This window comes from Salvelinus fontinalis, chromosome 34, assembly GCF_029448725.1.
Source record: "Salvelinus fontinalis isolate EN_2023a chromosome 34, ASM2944872v1, whole genome shotgun sequence".
NCBI classification, from domain to species: Eukaryota; Metazoa; Chordata; class Actinopteri; order Salmoniformes; family Salmonidae; genus Salvelinus; species Salvelinus fontinalis.
Window position 1 is genome coordinate 13898242 of NC_074698.1, and position 17818 is coordinate 13916059.

The following is a 17818-nucleotide window of genomic DNA, read 5'->3' on the forward strand; positions in this document are numbered from 1 at the left end:
CTCACCATGATGGTATGAGCAAATTACTGTAAGGTTTTTGAAACTATTTGAAACTTTTCTATTGTCTGAGAGACACTGTAACACACTGTCAATGGAATTTAAATACATTTTAATGTATTTGTTTAAGTTCTGAAATGATCATTTGATTGTTACTGAGCCGTTATTCGTATTTGTTTCATGTCTGCCCATTATGTTTAGCATTTCTCCATATTTAGACTATTTCTATGTATTTTTCTGTCCTTCATTCTTACTGTTTTGGGTTGTTTTATTTCATATTTTAGTTTTAGTTAAAATGCTAGGTTTTCCATTGTTCACAGTTCAGAACATTTTCTGTTAGATAAGCCACTGTGGCTATAGTTTACCCTAATTTCAATGTGAGCCTTGAAAGAGCACTAAAAACATTTTATGATTCACAATTATGGTGGCTGTTATCTTTCTTTAGTATTTATCTTTGGAGATAAGGGTGTATACATAGTATGTGACATTAGAATGACATGCCTATTCCTTAGTTATACTTTCCATCTGTTGTACAAAAAAATAACAAGTCACACTTGGCACGATGATATAAAATAATTTATTACAATGAACATAGTTCAAATGAATACAGTACTCAACAATCACATGATGATTTCACAATTAGTGTATGTCGATCAAACTGTACAAGTGAGTCCACTGGACCTTTGTCATTCAGGAAGGTCTAATGGCCTTTGGCAGAAGGGTCAAGACATCCAGATTATTGTATTTGTCGCAGATGTCATTAACCTTTTAATCAAATTTGATTTGATAAGATACAACTAAAGGACGTGTACCTATGAATATACTGGGTAGGTAATGTAAAGGGTGTATAAGCCATCTGTGAGATCCATTTCTTATAGCGGTGCAGACTGAAGTAGCAGGAATAATTTATATGTAATTGCATAGATGAGGTAAGACTTCTTTCTACAGTGCCTAAACACTCTTAGAAAAAAAGGTGCTATCTAGATTCTAATTAGGGTTTTTCGGCTGTCCCCCTAGGAGAACCCTTTGAAGAAACCTTTTTGGTTCCAGATTGAACCCTTTCTACAAAGGGTTCTACATGGAACCCAAAAGAGTTCTACCTGGAATAAAAAAAGGGTTCTACCTGGAACCGAAACGGGTTCTCCTATGGGGACAGCCGAAGAACCCTTTTGTGTAGAAAGTCTACACCCTCCTTGGATTTCTTCACATTTTATTGTGTTACAAAGTGGAATTAAAATTGATTTGTCAATTTTTTGTCAACAATCTACACAAAATACTGTCAAAGTGGAAGAAAAAATTCTAACATTTGTTTTTATATACCTTGATTAGATAAGTATTCACCCCCCTGAGTCAATACATGTTAGAAACACATTTTGACAGCGATTACAGCTTTGAGTCATCTTGGGTAAGTCTCATAAGAGCTTTGCACACCTGGATTATGCAATATTTTCCCATTATTCAAGGTCTGACAAGGTGTTGGAGATCATGGCTACATAGCAATTTTCAAGTCTTGCCATAGATTTTCAAGCAGATTTAAGTCAAAACTGTAACTTGCCCACTCAGGAACATTCACTGTCTCCTTGGTAAGCTACTCCAGTGTATATTCAGCTTTGTGTTGTAGGTTATTGTCCTCCTGAAAGATGAATTCCTCTCCCAGAGTCTGGTGTAAAGCAGACTGAAGCAGGTTTTCCTATAGGATTTTGCCTGTGCTTAGCTCCATCCCGTTGGTTTTCATCCTGAAAAACTCCCCAGTCTTTGCCGATGTCAAGCATACTCATACCATGAAGGCAATTACTCAGTGATGTGTTGTGTTGGATTTGCCCCAAACATAAGGCTTTGCATTTAGGCCAAAAAGTATATTCCTTTGCCGTGTTTTTTTGCAGTATTACTTTAGTGCCTTGTTTCATGTTTTGGAATATTTTTATTCTGTGTATTTGTATTATTTTTATCACTGTCATTTAGGTCATTATTGTGGAGTCACTACAATGTTGTTGATCCATCCTCAGTTCTCCCACCACAACCATTGAACCCTGTAGCTGTTTTAAAATCCCCAGTGGCCTCATGGTGACATCCCTAAGCAGTTTCCTTCCTTTCCTGCAGCTCAGTTCAGAAGAATGACTGTATTTTTTATGTGTCTGGGTGGTTTAATGCTTCATCCACAACTTAATTATTAACTTGACCATGCTTAAAGATATATTCAATGTCTGATATGTTATTGTTACCCATCTACCAATCACTGCCCTTTATTTTTGAAGCTTTCGAAAAAGCCCTGGGAGGACAGAGGAAGAAGTGGTCATAAAAAAATATAATGTCAACCCCTATTATTTCACACAGAGTACAGAGTGAGTCCATATAAATTATTATGTGATTTGTTAAGCCACATTTGACTTCTGAACTAATTCAGGCTTGCCTAAACAAAGGGGGTGAATACTTAAAGGAATTATTATATTTTAGTTATAACTTTTTTTAAACATTTGTAAAAAACTTGACAAACAATTACAATTAATCTATTTCAATCCCACTTTGTAACGCAACAAAATGTGAAACAAATTCAAGGGGGGGTGCAGACTTTCTATAGGCACTTAATCTGAAAGTGGACTGGCACAGAGCAAAAAAACAAATTTTCTCTCTTCTGTCTCGCTCCATTTTGTTCAAAGACAACACTAGTCACTTCCTACATTCACAAAGAAAACAAATGATCCAAAACCCAGTTTGTCAGATAACTGTATCAATATTAGTGCAAAAGATAAGTGAGTATTTACATTATATACTCAAAATGTATGTAAATCTTCACATGATATTCACAATAGAGGATTGTCTTACAGGAGGGCCTATAAGACATTTGGTTAATTTGATGTTACATACAAATACAGGGACACGCTACAAAAAACATTGGGTTGATAGATGTTAAACAGTCAGATATTACATTAAAACCTTAGAGAAACACTTAGTCATGATAAAAAACTGAAAACATTAGTACACTTCCTCACATTGTTTGAGCTACCATCCCTTTAAAAAAGCAGATCTGTCCACATCTCATAATAATTTCAATGGGAGTCCAGCCAATGTGAATTACTGATGATCCCTTTATGTGTCCAGTGCTAGTTAGAATAATATTTTACAACAACAATGCATTGATTACAAATCTGTAGTGGTTTACCTCCCATTTCCACCTCTTCTCCTTCAGGTGCTCTTAGTAACTGCCCACAACAACAGGGGGAGCCCAGGGGAAGCTGACTGTGAGAGTGCCTGCTGCACGATTTATCACGACTCATTGGCGGGAGCTTTGAAGAAAATCTCTCGACAGTGCCTGGCTGTGTCCTCTGGTGAATATACTGTGAAACCAATGGTGCGCGGGTCATTGAAGATCTCATAGTCGTTTCCCCCCTGAACAGAGAGGAATGTAGATACGGCTTTAGAATCTGCTTTTTCACAAATAGGTTTGCACCGACTGCCCTTTTCCCCCTTGTCGACCTCTTTCCTTGTTTCCTCACTCACTCTTTATCTCTCTCTATGTCTCAGTAAAAGAGGTTAAATAAACACACAACCATCACAAAGCTCATGCAACATTCTTTCAGGCAGGGGTCAACTCCACATAGAATGACATCAACAATGATCTCTGAACTTTAACCTTTATCATTCAAGCCACAGCACAATCCTACTCTCATTGCTATCTTTAGCCTCAGAGCATTCCCCACCACTGACACGTCTACAAGGTCCTCCCCTTCACTTACAGACGATGTCTCGTTGCCAAAGAAGTAGATAGCGTCCAGGCCCTCCCCCTCCAGCACGTCCAGACAGAGCCTCTTGTCCCAGCCTTCAGGGAACACGTCAAAACTGATGAGACCACCTGAATAGAGAGGCACACGAGAGGGAATAATTCAGTCAATTTCAATTGATACATTACAATTTAACATCATGTTACTGAACAGAATATTAGTCCCTCCCATAAAATAATGATGCTTTTAGTGATGATTATTAACACATTACCAGCAGCTCTCTCATGCCATGTCAGGAATATTTGTTTTGGTTGGTCAATGCACTGATGAGTGAGGATGCCCAATGTATGTAAAATAGGTGTGATATTTCCCCCATTACAGGAACAGCAGCTTTGAGATATTTTTAAGACTGCAACTTCAACGGTTAATGTTGCACATTTCTCTGCAACAGACTTGGAGCCCAACACATTCTCCCCTCGAAAAGCATGAAAGGTTATTAAAAGCCCCAATCACTGTGCTTAGTTCAGCAGAACAGACTTATTTATGCCCTGTGCATCGACTGTGTGGTGATGGCTTTGACATACAGTCTGTGTCCAGGGAGACCAGTCTTATTATTGGTGATTATTCACTACTTGGCTGACCTCCATGAGGTCACTAACAGTATGTGAGCCTACAGGCTGCCCATTGAGGTGGACTCAGTTCCACAAACACAGCCTGTGGCTGACTCCTTTCTTTTAAATCGCTCTTTCCTTTTCATTCTACAACCAGAGCAGTTAGTCTTTAAATTCTGCCACATATTCAGCTCAATGAAAGGTGAATGTGCACGAAAAGCCCTCAGAGAAGTAAGTTTAAATTCTGCTTCTCACTCATCCCCCCTGCCTTCAGATTCTACTTCATTACCCCCCAGTGTTTAAAGCGGCAATCAGCAGTTGAAGCAATAACAAAGCGCCCTCCTCACCACTGTTTCAGTAAAAGGTGTGGCGATGGGACTGGAGAAATGTAAGCACTCTCAAATTCAAAGGCAGAGCAATGAATGCAAGGACTGACCATCCATGATATCAAAATTATAACTTTAACCATGTTTTTAGGCTATACAGTGTTTGTTTACATTTACTTTGTTTCTAAACAATGGAGTAAAACTAGCTTATATGTTGTGTTCTGATGGGGTACGACTGTTCAAGATCATATGGCATTTATAAATTATATTCTTCAAGAATCAATGGATACATATCATTAATGTATTAGTCCAAAAATGGATGTAGCAACTGCTGCTTGACCAGAAGGGAAGCTCACAAACGCAACAGCTAGGGAGGTGTCAGCCAATCAGAGGGTGTATTGGCCAGAAACACCCACATCCTCAGCCCATCCCCCACACAGTTCCTTCCCCACCCCTGGCCATGCACCATAAAGGTGAAAGAAAACATAGCCAGGACAAAGGTGCCTGTATTTGAAGTGACACTGCAATGTTGCCTTTTGAGCTGAGTGACATGAGCAAAAATCTCTGGCGTAAGAACAGACAGTGCCGCATAGACATAAACAGCATTGCATATGTGAAATGTGAACAAACCAAGGCAGAGTAGACGTGCAGATACAGACTGCAATGAGCAAACACATAAATCTTATCCACTAGCCTTCTCATTGGCTTGTTTTATCAGGCTCTGCGGCTGCAGTACAAACAGCCCTCCAACTGGCTCTGCTGCCAGTGCTATGAGCATCAGCTTCCACATCAGCAACCAGAAGGATTCCCAGTTAATATCAGCAATCAGAGGGATTCCCAGGGCAGTCACTCAGTTAGGGTTGAAGTAAGGATGAAAGTGTGTGTTTGTAACTACTGCTGCTAATGGCCCAAGGCTTTAACAGAGTGCCTTGTGAAGACAACAGCCTTATCTCCAGCTGTTTGTGCAGCTGCCTGAATTGTGTACAGTTTCACAGGCCATTAAGTAAGCCCCACACCTCGTTACAGTCAGCAAATACCTAGTCTGACTAACCAGAGAAAAACATCTCTGAACCTCAGAGAGTGGAACAGGGTAGAGTAATGTTTAATGAAGTTGGGCACAATGTGTCCAGGAGATTGGCTACGCATGGCAGATCGTCTTTGTGAACTGACAGATAGGAAGCAACAGCAAGGAAAAGACAGCAAAGGAGCTAGTACATTGAAGTCATAACAGGGTTCTTTCTATCTGAGAGATAAATGAGTCTTGAAATGTAGATATCACACCATGCACAGATGGCATTCAAAAGAATACTGAAATACAAGACTAGAGGTGCTAATAGTTACACTGATATTAATTCCCAGCTCACATCCTGTGCCAGTTGGCTTACCTCTAGTGAATCGTAGACCCTTCCCAGCAAACTCCTCCTGCAGGGCCGCAACAAACTTCTCCCGGATTTTCTCTCTCTTTGAAGAGGTTAAGGAAAGGGGTCAGGCTTCAGGCCACTAAGGGTTAAGCCTCTCCACATCACCCATCAGACCACTAGACCCTCCATAATGTGTGGCTGTGAAACATCAATGGGCTGTCTGTTCAGCCATCTTGAAAGCTCAGCATTGTTTTGACTTGTTTACTCTCTTCCCCTTTTAATAGGAGCCAACGTAACAGAATATAAGATAAAATCATGCCTGCTTGCACTGTGCAGTGATTTGAGGTTATAAGAGGTTGAAAACATGACTCAATCAATAACACATGCTTTGTTTGTTTACTATTCGTTTGAAAAGTTTATATGTTTAGCCGTTTGGATCATTATTTAGGCACTCTTATACTGTGTAATACCTTGTCAATTTCAGAGAATTCGATTCGCTCCTCAAGTGTGCAGCTCCGGCCAATGGGGGAGATGTTCAGCATTCCGCTGCGGAATTCGATAAAGGTGCCCCTGAGGGCAGAATAAGGCATTAATCTGCAAAAAGGGACTTTAGTGTGGCTTTGTTACCAGCCATCATACATGTGTAATCTCCCAGCAATTTATTGGGTATTTACCAACGTTTCGGCATCACTGTGCCTCGTGATGCCGAAATGTTGGTAAATACCCATTAAATTGCTGGGAGATTACACAATGGAGTGTGCGACTTTCTTTATTATGATAGTTTATAGTTTATTCGCCATTAGTCAGCATCTCCACACAAACTATTATTTTGGGTGTGCGCCAGCTCAGGTTTTGTTTACCAACCATCATACAACAATTCTAGAGATTCTAGTGTTAGATTCAGAATTGCTTTGTTTCTCAAGGAAATAAGTATTTCCACACAGATACAGATCAATCCTTCTGTCTTAGTCTCTGCTTTAGGAATGCTGACAGAGCCACCATTCCTTTCTCCAATGCCTACAGCTGTGATTGACAGGTTGAAGTGGCCATGGGGCCTCTGAATGACTAGGATGGAAAAGGAGCTGAAAGGAAAAGGAGCTGAAAGTAGGTCAGAGGGAGGGAATCTCACCTTTTCTTGGGCAGCTTGATCAGCCCCATGTAGCTGAGACAGAAGTTAATGAGGTCCTGCAGTAGTTCCTCTCCTATCTGGTTCTGGATGGCCTGTAGGACAGAGGACATAGTTCAAATATTTGAACTGTCTTTTCTTATTAACAGTGCAGTTCTCTTAAAGACATGATCATAACTTTCCCTTCCAGTCTTCTTAGCTGAGAGCAGTTTATAAGAAGAAAAGGTTGTGCCTGCATGTTGTTTACATGGCATCATGTTTAAATAGCTTGTTAGTGAGCAAAAATATATTTTATTCCTTCCCTTCCCTCACCTCAGTCACACCCACCTGTTTGGAAAGGAGCTTCCCATCTTTGTACTGCACCGTGCCATTCTCAGCAAACACATAGTCAAACTTCTGTATCACTGTAAGAGAAAAAGGGGGCAAATTAGGTAAAAGTGTGTTATTGTGAGAACATTCATAGTAAATAGACAACACAAGCTACCAGCACATAGCCTTAAAAATAATAATAATAATGGAAAACAGGCATGTTGTACCTGGTGCAGCGGGATTATTGTTTTTTGCAGATTACCACCTATGTAACACTACCTGAAACAGTCCAATTTAATCTCTGTTCTGTCCATTCACTGTACACATATCTCACATAGCTAGAGTATCAAAGTACTGAGCATCTCAATCAGTCTTGCATAATGCAGTCTGGGGATGATCAGGATAGAGAACTGTTGATGCAAAAATGTACTGAAAACGAAGCCTTGAATGCACTAGTAGCACTCCCACTTATACAGTGGGGTAAAAATGTATTTAGTCAGCCACCAATTGCGCAAGTTCTCCCACTTAAAAAGATGAGAGTGGCCTGTAATTTTCATCATAGGTACACTTCAACTATGACAGACAAAATGAGAAAAAAAAATCCAGAAAATCACATTGTAGGATTTTTAATTAATTTATTTGCAAATTAGGGTGGAAAATAAGTATTTGGTCACCTACAAACAAGCAAGATTTCTGGCTCTCACAGACCTGTAACTTATTCTTTACGAGGCTCCTCTGTCCTCCACTCGTTACCTGTATTAATGGCACCTGTTTGAACTTGTTATCAGTATAAAAGACACCTGTCCACAACCTCAAACAGTCACACTCCAAACTCCACTATGGCCAAGACCAAAGAGCTGTCAAAGGACACCAGAAACAAAATTGTAGACCTGCACCAGGCTGGGAAGACTGAATCTGCAATAGGTAAGCAGCTTGGTTTGAAGAAATCAACTGTGGGAGCAATTATTAGGAAATGGAAGACATACAAGACCACTGATAATCTCCCTCGATCTGGGGCTCCACGCAAGATCTCACCCCGTGGGGTCAAAATGATCACAAGAACGGTGAGCAAAAATCCCAGAACCACACAGGGGGACCTAGTGAAAGACTTGCAGAGAGCAGGGACCAAAGTAACAAAGCCTACCATCAGTAACACGCTACGCCGCCAGGGACTCAAATCCTGCAGTGCCAGACGTGTCCCCCTGCTTAAGCCAGTACATGTCCAGGCCCGTCTAAAGTTTGCTAGAGAGCATTTGGATGATCCAGAAGAAGATTGGGAGAATGTCATATGGTCAGATGAAACCAAAATATAACCTTTTGGTAAAAACTCAACTCGTCGTGTTTGGAGGACAAAGAATGCCGAGTTGCATCCAAAGAACACCATACCTACTGTGAAGCATGGTGGTGGAAACATCATGCTTTGGGGCATGCAGGACGACTGATCCGTGTAAAGGAAAGAATGAATGGGGCCATGTTTCGTGAGATTTTGAGTGAAAACCTCCTTCCATCAGCAAGGGCATTGAAGATGAAACGTGGCTGGGTCTTTCAGCATGACAATGATCCCAAACACACCGCCCGGGCAACGAAGGAGTGGCTTCATAAGAAGCGTTTCAAGGTCCTGGAGTGGCCTAGCCAGTCTCCAGATCTCAACCCCATAGAAAATCTTTGGAGGGAGTTGAAAGTCCGTGTTGCCCAGCAACAGCCCCAAAACATCACTGCTCTAGAGGAGATCTGCATGGAGGAATGGGCCAAAATACCAGCAACATTGTGTGAAAACCTTGTGAAGACTTACAGAAAACATTTGACCTCTGTCATTGCCAACAAAGGGTATATAACAAAGTAATGAGATTAACTTTTGTTATTGACCAAATACTTATTTTCCACCATAATTTGCAAATAAATTCATTAAAAATCCTACAATGTGATTTTCTGATTTTGTCTGTCATAGTTGAAGTTTACCTATGATGAAAATTACAGGCCTCTCTCATCTTTTTAAGTGGGAGAACTTGCACAATTGGTGGCTGACTAAATACCTTTCCCCCCCACTGTATTTACTCTATCGTTCGTCACTTTACTTTTGTTGCTGCTCTGAGTGATAACTGTCAGTTGTCAGTGTGTTGGTGGCCAGTCTCCACTGCTGTGTGTAAACTCCACCACAGGGTTAGTGTGTCAAGATAACACAGGTATATGAGCAAACATGTAACTCCACCTGGGTCCATGTGTGACCCGGAGTGGAGACTTCAGTTATGATGTAGCTGCTTTTGTCTATGTCTGTTATTTATGGACTGATGTCAAATGAGAGTGGGCTGCCAACATGAAAGCATCTAAACTGTCTCTCTGGTGAATTTCCTTTAAATAATTTCATGACCATGAAAGCGACAGCCTTTTTGGGGTTTGCAAAGCCCTGTGAGAGAAAGGCAATAATGTGGGTTTGAGGGTGAATATGTGAGACTGAAATGAGACCAAAGTGAGAATGAGGAGCGCTCACCTTCATCTCCCTCCCCCAGCTGTTCTGCGATCTTTGAGTAGTCTGATCCACCCACTATGCCGATCTTCACTTTCCTGCGCAGAGACTGGAAAAACTCATCCAGCTTAGGGTCAATTTTCTGCAGGGTGTAAGCACACATGCATAATGCGTAAACACACGATGAGTGCACACAGACAAACACACACACACACACACACACACTATTGAAAACACCGTTTTAGGGACTCATAATATAAACTGTGACAAGACAGGCATTTACAGTCCTTAAAACGGCTTTTGTTGTCTGAACACAAAGCAGGATAATGCTTTTGTTTAGACAGAGTGAGATTGGCATCTGTCTCTGAAGGAGGAGCAACTTTGATAGTGGTCTATTGATCCTCTGCAGAAATAATCCTATTAAACTTTCCATCTTGCCAGAGAGACTTGGGCAGACGGATCAGGCAGGGACCACTCATGTTCACATGAGGAAACTGCATTACATAATATAAGGGCAGTGAGGTTCATTCTGCACACTTATGTCTCTGTGACCGACCAACGGCTGCTGAACTGGGCACTGCCTACACGACGATCATTGAACGTTTCTTTACATCACCGGTCCAGACACTGAGACAAGAATGTAGATAGCCTACAATATGATCTTTTTTTGTCTATGTTACAACAAAGACATCATCTTGTGATGATGGGCAGAGATACGAGGGATAATCTTAATGTTTATCCTCCTGTTTAATTGAATTATTTGAAGACATGGAGAACTGCCTGTTTTCACACGACAATTGCAAAGACATTCATTGATACAGCGTTGTGTAACAGAGAGTTAACCATGTATCATCATATGAATGAGTAATTTTTTGTTAAACTACTGAAATCATTATGAAAAACACTAGAGAGCCGTTTCACTGATTATTAATTGATTATCTTGCATTTCAAATCTGGGGGTCAAAAGAGGCTGAGGATATAACTAATAGGCTACCCCCATTATGAATGTCAACATCCTTGATCAAAGTAGTCAGAGTTTTTAGGGTAGGAACTCCATGTGACTCTTCTTCCCATGTACCCACTTTAAGTTGTTTACTATCAGTTTATCTGTCTGTTAAAATTCCAATGCAGATGTTGTTATCTCAAAATCAAATAATTTCTGGGTAACAATGAAGTACCTTAATTGTCAAAAAGAAACAAAAATAGCTTCAGAGCAAAGAGCAATTTCTCAAGCAATAATTTTGCTAGGACTGTTTGAGAGTGGTCTGAGTGGGGAGGGGGGAACAAAAAATGAGCTGTTATTGGCAGAGAGGTATGGAACTCTCTTTCTCATTGGTCTATTAACTAATGATATCACCAGGCATTACAAAACTCCATCCCACCAAAACAGGCTGAAATTCAACAGCTGTCTTTTCAAACAGCTCTTACACTAAAAGGGCAATATTATAGTTTTCACAATTTCACAGTATCCAACCTAATAGTGTGGCAATATATATAAAACACTGGGCCTTTAAGGATTGGCGCGAACAGTTGCAAGGTAATTGATACTTCACATGGAAGGACAGCAGTTATAGGGTATTTTGAATTGGCGTAAGCAGTGTCCCAGTGTAACGGTGGTCTAGGGTTGACACTTCATAAGTGTTGTGCAAGTAGGCAACAGTATTTTACTGTCGTGTTCTCGTACGGACGGAGGACATAACGTTCTTCCAAATTAATTATATCTCTGCTCAATGGGGCGCGCGCTACTTTGAAGTAAAATACAAGCTTCAGATGCAAACGAAGACATTTTAATTTCATTGAAAAGAGTTGACGGACGACAGCATTTGTAGGGTACAACCACGGGATTAAATAATATATGAAAACAAGAACTTGGAAGGACAGAAAATGATGGTGTTTGCCAACATTATCAGGAAGTATATCGACAGAAAATAGTAAATCATTACATAACATGCAGGAACATTCCAGACCTTGCTTCAGATAAGACATTGACATTATTGCAACAGTTTTGTGCTATCAAGAAGGCATGGCGATTGGCAAAGGTTTGACACGTTGGACAGCAACATTAGAAGAAAGAAAATGACAAACAAAACACAATTAATAGAACGGGATAATAAAACATGTTATTTAGCATACCTCTCTCGGTGGGGTAAGAGTGCCGTCCACGTCAAATAAACACAGAATAGTCCTTTTTGAAGAACCATTTGATTCATCCATTTCTTATTTTGCAATGATAGTGTTACTAATGTGTAAGTAATGATAATGTTACTAATGTGTAAGAAATATTCTGGGAAAGAGTGACAATTTTCTGATCTTGCCTCTAATGCAAAACAAAGACTACTGTATAGGCTACAATACGGTACACTGTAAAATGTAATGCCCACCACTAGTTGGATGAATCATTTATGCCATGCGGTCGAGTAGATAACGACAAACCATATCCAATAGTTGTTGAACTGTAGCTTATCCTCAGACTGAAGAATAGTTCTGCCACCGTTTCCGATCGAATTCAGATAATCATCACAGGCAGCTCGACACGTCTCAGGTTTATTTTGCAACAATGTCTCGACTCTCGTAGGCTACATGCAAACAGCCAATCGCAGCTTTTATGTTTGATGACGCGAAGTGGGTGTTGGCAAGACATATAAACATAGAAGTCCATTGCCCCCTCCCATGTCAAATCAAGACTGATTAAGACCCATCTCAACAGTCATTCGACCGTTCACCTAGAGGAGAGGACAGTGCTCAGACTGTGCCTAGATCTGTACAATGTAGGCTATCATATAATAAATTCACAGCCCAAACAATGGAATGATTCTTTACTGCATGTCAGGCCAGCCAGGGCATTAATCAGGCCAGCCATGAGAGATGTACATGAGAAATTAATGATGAATAACGTTTAGTTGATAGCTCCATCAAGTGTTGCTTTAATTACCTGTATAACATGGTGATAGATCCAACTTCCAAAATAAACACTCACACTTGGCTCCTTCTGGATAGAGTTGTTGTGCAGGATTACCAGGACGTTTGTGTGATCGCTTTTATTATCAGTAAGTTAGTTGTCCACTAGAGGGCAGGCTAAAACAATATACATGCTTGTGCCCTATGGAAGCCAAATGGCATAGTGCAGAACAGCTATATTCCCGAAGGAGGTTCTGAGGGCTGTTAGATGGATTTGTCTGTTAAGGGTATCTGCAATCTTAACATGTCTTGTGGGTGGTGAGGAACTCAAATAAAGATGAAAGGTCTATCAGCATCAAAGGAAAAGTAATGTTTACATAAAGACATGATTATAGTCATGGTCCCTATTGGCACAGATGGCCATTTGTTCTGCGTCACTCCTTAATAAACAGTCCATATTTTGAAATTCTTACTGATATTCTGAATGGACATGAAAACTACGCATTTCAAATAGATTTCTTATTGTTGCATTGTTGAGAAGGAACCTGGAAGTAAGCATTTAGTTGGACCATGTGTATCCTGTACATACGACTAATACAACTTGAAACTAAATTAATTAAAACTTGTGTTGTGTGTCTTTTATCCTGCTACCAGTTATCTACCAGTTACCTTGGTATACCCTTGCTCTATATTTAGCTGATACGCACAATGCACCTTCATCTAGGAGCACATTCTATAAAATTCGATGGTTTTGTATAACCTCATTCACCACTTTCAGGAGAATGGCTACATAGTCATGAACACAATAAGACTAACAGCATCTGTTGGGATTGTTTTTTATTAATAGGCCTTTCACTAGACTATGCTAAGGAGATACTAGGTATAAGGGCCATCTGATCAATTCACAAAGGGTTGTCCATTGAGCAACATTTAAGACTAGGTTAGGTAGACTTTGAACTTCTGTTGTTTTTTATTGTCAATAAGATTGTTGTAATGTGAATACTGGGTAATAAACTGAGGGCAGAAATGGAGATTATACAAGGCTGAATTGCAGCAGGTGATGAATGGCTTTGAATAGCCACCAATATACACTTCCGTTCAAAAGATTGGGGTGACTTAGAAATGTCCTTGTTTTTGAAAGAAAAGCATTTTTTTTGTCCATTAAAATAACATCAAATTGATCAGAAATACAGTGTAGACACTGTTAATTTTGTAAATATCTCATATCTCAGACTGGCCAATAAAAAGAAAAGATTAAGATGGGCAAAAGAACACAAACACTGGACAGAGGAACTCTGCCTAGAAGGCCAGCATCCCAGAGTCGCCTCTTCACTGTTGACGTTGAGACTGGTGTTTTGTGGGTACTATTTCATGGAGCTGCCAGTTGAGGTCTTGTGAGGCGTCTGTTTCTCAAACTAGACACTCTAATGTACTTGTCCTCTTGCTCAGTTGTGCACCGTGACCTCCCAATCCTCTTTCTATTCTGGTTAGGGACAGTTTGTCCTGTTCTGGGGAGAGAGTAGTACACAGCGTTGTACGAGATCTTCAGTTTCTTGGCAATTTCTCGCATAGAATAGCCTTAATTTCTCAGAACAAGAATAGACTGACGAGTTAAAGAAAAAAGGTCTTTGTTTCTGGCCATTTTGAGCCTGTAATTGAAACCAGAAATGCTGACGCTCCAGGCACTCAGCTAGTCTAAAGAAGTACAGTTTTATTGTTTCTTTAATCAGTACAACAGTTTTCAGCTGTGCTAACATAACTGCAAAAGGGTTTTCTAATGATCAATTAGCCTTTTTTAAATTAAAAACTTGGATTAGCTGACACAACGTACCATTGGAACACAGGAGTGATGGTTGCTGATAATGGGCCTCTGTACGCCTATGGAGATATTCCATAAAAAATCTGCCGTTTCCAGCTACAATAGTCATTTACAACATTAACAATGTCTACACTGTATTTCTGATCAATGTGATGTTATTGTATTTTAATAGACATAAAATGTGCTTTTCTTTCAAAAACAAGGACATTTTTAAGTGACCCCAAACTTTTGAACGGTAGTGTACCTCTCACATTTCACAACAGCAATAAATCACATCATTGATTTGGCCTGGAATCTATTTGTGTCTTTAATTTGTAACAAGATATTATTTCTGTGCGTATGTATATGTATAGGGAATATAAGAATGATGTTAATGAAAAAGCCATCTATGTTTGACTTTAAAGACATGCTTCGGTTGGACTTAGTAACATATCATCAATGACGTGATGAATATTGAGGCCAGTTACTAAGTCTGTATTTTAAAAGGCCACATTAATTCCAACGCCATGAATAGATAAGGGGCAGCCCTATCAGGAAGGAGATAACAGAGCAGATACTGTGAAGCAGAGACAGGATTACTCACAGTCACAAGTCACAACATACAACTTACAACATGCCTTAGTGAGTTTACCATTACTCAACTCTCCCTTTTCCCTTTCATTAAAAATGTGTCAGGGTCCTAGTCGGGGTGACAGCCTGCTTCTTCAGTATCCAGAGCTTTGTATTATCTGTGTTTTTGCTCAATATTTTATTTACAGGACGGACAGAGATAAATAGGGTTGGCTAAAGGAGACAGATGGTCACTCAGGCCATAGGTATCTCATTATGAGCCTCAGTCACAGAGAAAAACACTGAGAGACCATACAGCGAACAGAAAATACTCTGCTTGGACGTGTTGGCGTTTATTGCTCATAAACACTTTGTGATGCACAACAAATCACTCTATGCACTAGGCAATATTTAACTTCTTAGACAATGTCTTTATGATTTATATTTGAAAATGTGTTCATGTTTTAAGTAGTAGTACTTATATTCAAAATTACTTATTTCTTATTTATGGTATGCTTACATGTTTTGTTTGTGTGTGTATGTGAGGAAGCATTTACATAGACAGCCTTCCTATCTTTTTATAGATTCACTGGTGTTCAGCAAAGTCCATATTTCTGAGGGAAACAAAAACATCCATAACAGGCACGCGTCATGCCACTCTGTCCAGTGGCAATCAGAGAGGTTTACAGTCACTATAAAAACAATCTCTTGTTCCTTTAACACATTATTACTCCATTTGCTAATCAACTGGGGTGTTTGAAGATGCAAGCATTCTCAGCTCTCTCTCTCTCTCTCTCTCTCTCTCTCTCTCTCTCTCTCTCTCTCTCTCTCTCTCTCCCTCTCTCTCTCTCTCTCTCTCTGTGTGTTCATGTGGCAGAATGACTGGGTTTCCCAAACCAACCCACTCATTACACTCAGACACATTCAATGTAATGTTTACATAGTTTTTACAGCACCGGTGCCCAGTTCTCCTTCCTGAACACGTCGGTGTACATGTAAGAGTGTGTGCAGAGTATATGACTTGAGTAAACAGAACTAACAGCCCATTGCCTCAGAACAAGATGGAGTTACTGTCAGAGTTCAAGGTATTGGGGCGAAGATGTTTTTATGCCAGAAAGAGATGCACACTCAGAGTAAATACACGAAGGCAACCCAAACAATAAACACACACTGCAAGAGCTTCAGTCATGATTTTCTGTTCAATGAGGAGCAAAACAACAGTAATGTGAAAACATGAGCAATAATGAGCGTGATAATGAATGATACACGTAAAGATTGGGCACAATCTTGGGAGGAGGGCAGTGAGGAAGAGAGGAATATAGCAACTCAAACACACAAGCAAGCCTGGAAAATGTTTTAAGTCTAGACTACACACAGGTTCTGTCACAGAGAAGGATTATGTGTTTCTGCAACCCGTTCTCATGATTTTACGTGAACTATACATGTTTTGGATAACTGAAAATAAAACTGTGTAATAGCCTATGAATATATGAACATGTTGAGTTGATACATCTCTCTAAAATGTCTATATTTCACAAAATGTTGTGTGTATGCTTTAAAGGGGCAATCCACAGTTGTCCATTTTTGGATTTATATATTATTGACATGTACCCATTGATTCTTGAAGAATATAACTCATAAATATCTCATGAGCTTAGTTAAACTGTCGTATCCCATCAGAACCATCAAATATATGCTTGTTTTACTCAAATGTTTGAAAACAGTGTAAATGTAAACAAAAATGGCATAGCTTCAAAACATGGTTAAAGCTATCGTTTGATATCATGGATGGTCAGACCTTGCATCCATAACTTTATCTATGAATTTGAGAGTGGTTACATTTCTCCAGCCCCATTATTCAGCTTTTTACCTAAACTGTGGCGGGGAGAACACTTTGTTATTGTTTCAACTGCAGATTGCCCATTTAAAGGACTAGCAAACCGTTTTATAGGCTTGCAATCAACTTGCTTTATAACCAACAAATTTATCTGCAACACACAAGGCATCCATTTTATGGCCTTTTGTGACCTTCGCCCCTCTCCCAGGAAAAACTCTCCCTTCTACTGAACGTGGAGTTTCTGGGACATTCTAGACTGTGTTGCTATATAATAATTATGTAATTTCCATTGTCCTCAATACAATTTCACATCTACCTGTTTGATTTTCACATGCCTCCTTGTCAACATTCCTTTGTCTTTGTTTTCCTCTCTTGTATTTTTGTTCCTCCTAATTCTCATTAGGAGGAACACATTGTTTCCTCCAATTCCTTCTACTAGTCAGTTGAACATTGGATTTAGGCCTACTCACCTGTATCCTATACAAGGAAACAATAGAGACTCAATAAAGGCCATGCTTAAAGAGATAAACTCTCAGAGGCAAGTAGATTATTGCAGGGCTTACAATAAGTTAATAAGGGCAATTACAATGTTTCTATAGGGTGTTCTGCATACTACAGGATTCTTCCAATAAGTTAACAGGGTCAACAAATAGCATGTTTATAAACATGATTAAATCATTCAGTTTCATATTGAGATATATAAATAAATGAACTGTAGGTGTCAGGCATAGCTGCCCTCCCTCGTCTGTGTGCACAATCTGTCACCTGGTGGTTGTTCATTAACGCGTGGGACAGAGTGGCT

The 17818-nt window shown here is 39.8% G+C and overlaps 1 protein-coding gene across 4 annotated transcripts; it reads right to left on the bottom strand.

The window, feature by feature from the left end:
* Positions 1 to 555: 555 nt before the first annotated feature.
* Positions 556 to 12629, bottom strand: LOC129833200 (phosphomannomutase 1-like). Of its 4 annotated transcripts, none has more exons than XM_055897604.1 (8): positions 12047 to 12624; positions 9938 to 10055; positions 7468 to 7544; positions 7144 to 7235; positions 6485 to 6560; positions 6039 to 6114; positions 3732 to 3847; positions 3165 to 3384 (listed from the first exon to the last, which is right to left on the bottom strand). In XM_055897604.1, exons 1-8 carry the CDS (start codon positions 12125 to 12127, stop codon positions 3262 to 3264), a joined length of 759 nt encoding a protein of 252 aa, XP_055753579.1. In that variant the 5' UTR covers positions 12128 to 12624; the 3' UTR covers positions 3165 to 3261. The 4 variants fall into 4 exon arrangements, with proteins under 4 accessions (XP_055753577.1, XP_055753576.1, XP_055753579.1 ...); XM_055897603.1 differs by having other exon boundaries at positions 6485 to 6584; positions 12047 to 12618; XM_055897602.1 differs by lacking the exon at positions 6039 to 6114 and having other exon boundaries at positions 556 to 3384; positions 12047 to 12629.
* Positions 12630 to 17818: the final 5189 nt, after the last annotated feature.

What these genes read in the sequence shown, in the direction of transcription:
- LOC129833200 (XM_055897601.1), bottom strand. Translation starts at nt 12,127, where the DNA reads ATGGATGAATCAAATGGTTCTTCAAAAAGGACTATTCTGTGTTTATTT. An exon ending in ATCAAGCTGCCCAAGAAAAG is followed by an intron (nt 6,585 to 7,143) that starts GTGAGATTCCCT and finishes TTCTGCCCTCAG; the next exon opens with GGGCACCTTTATCGAATTCC. An exon ending in AATTCTCTGAAATTGACAAG is followed by an intron (nt 3,848 to 6,484) that starts GTATTACACAGT and finishes CTCTCTATTCAG; the next exon opens with GTGGTCTCATCAGTTTTGAC.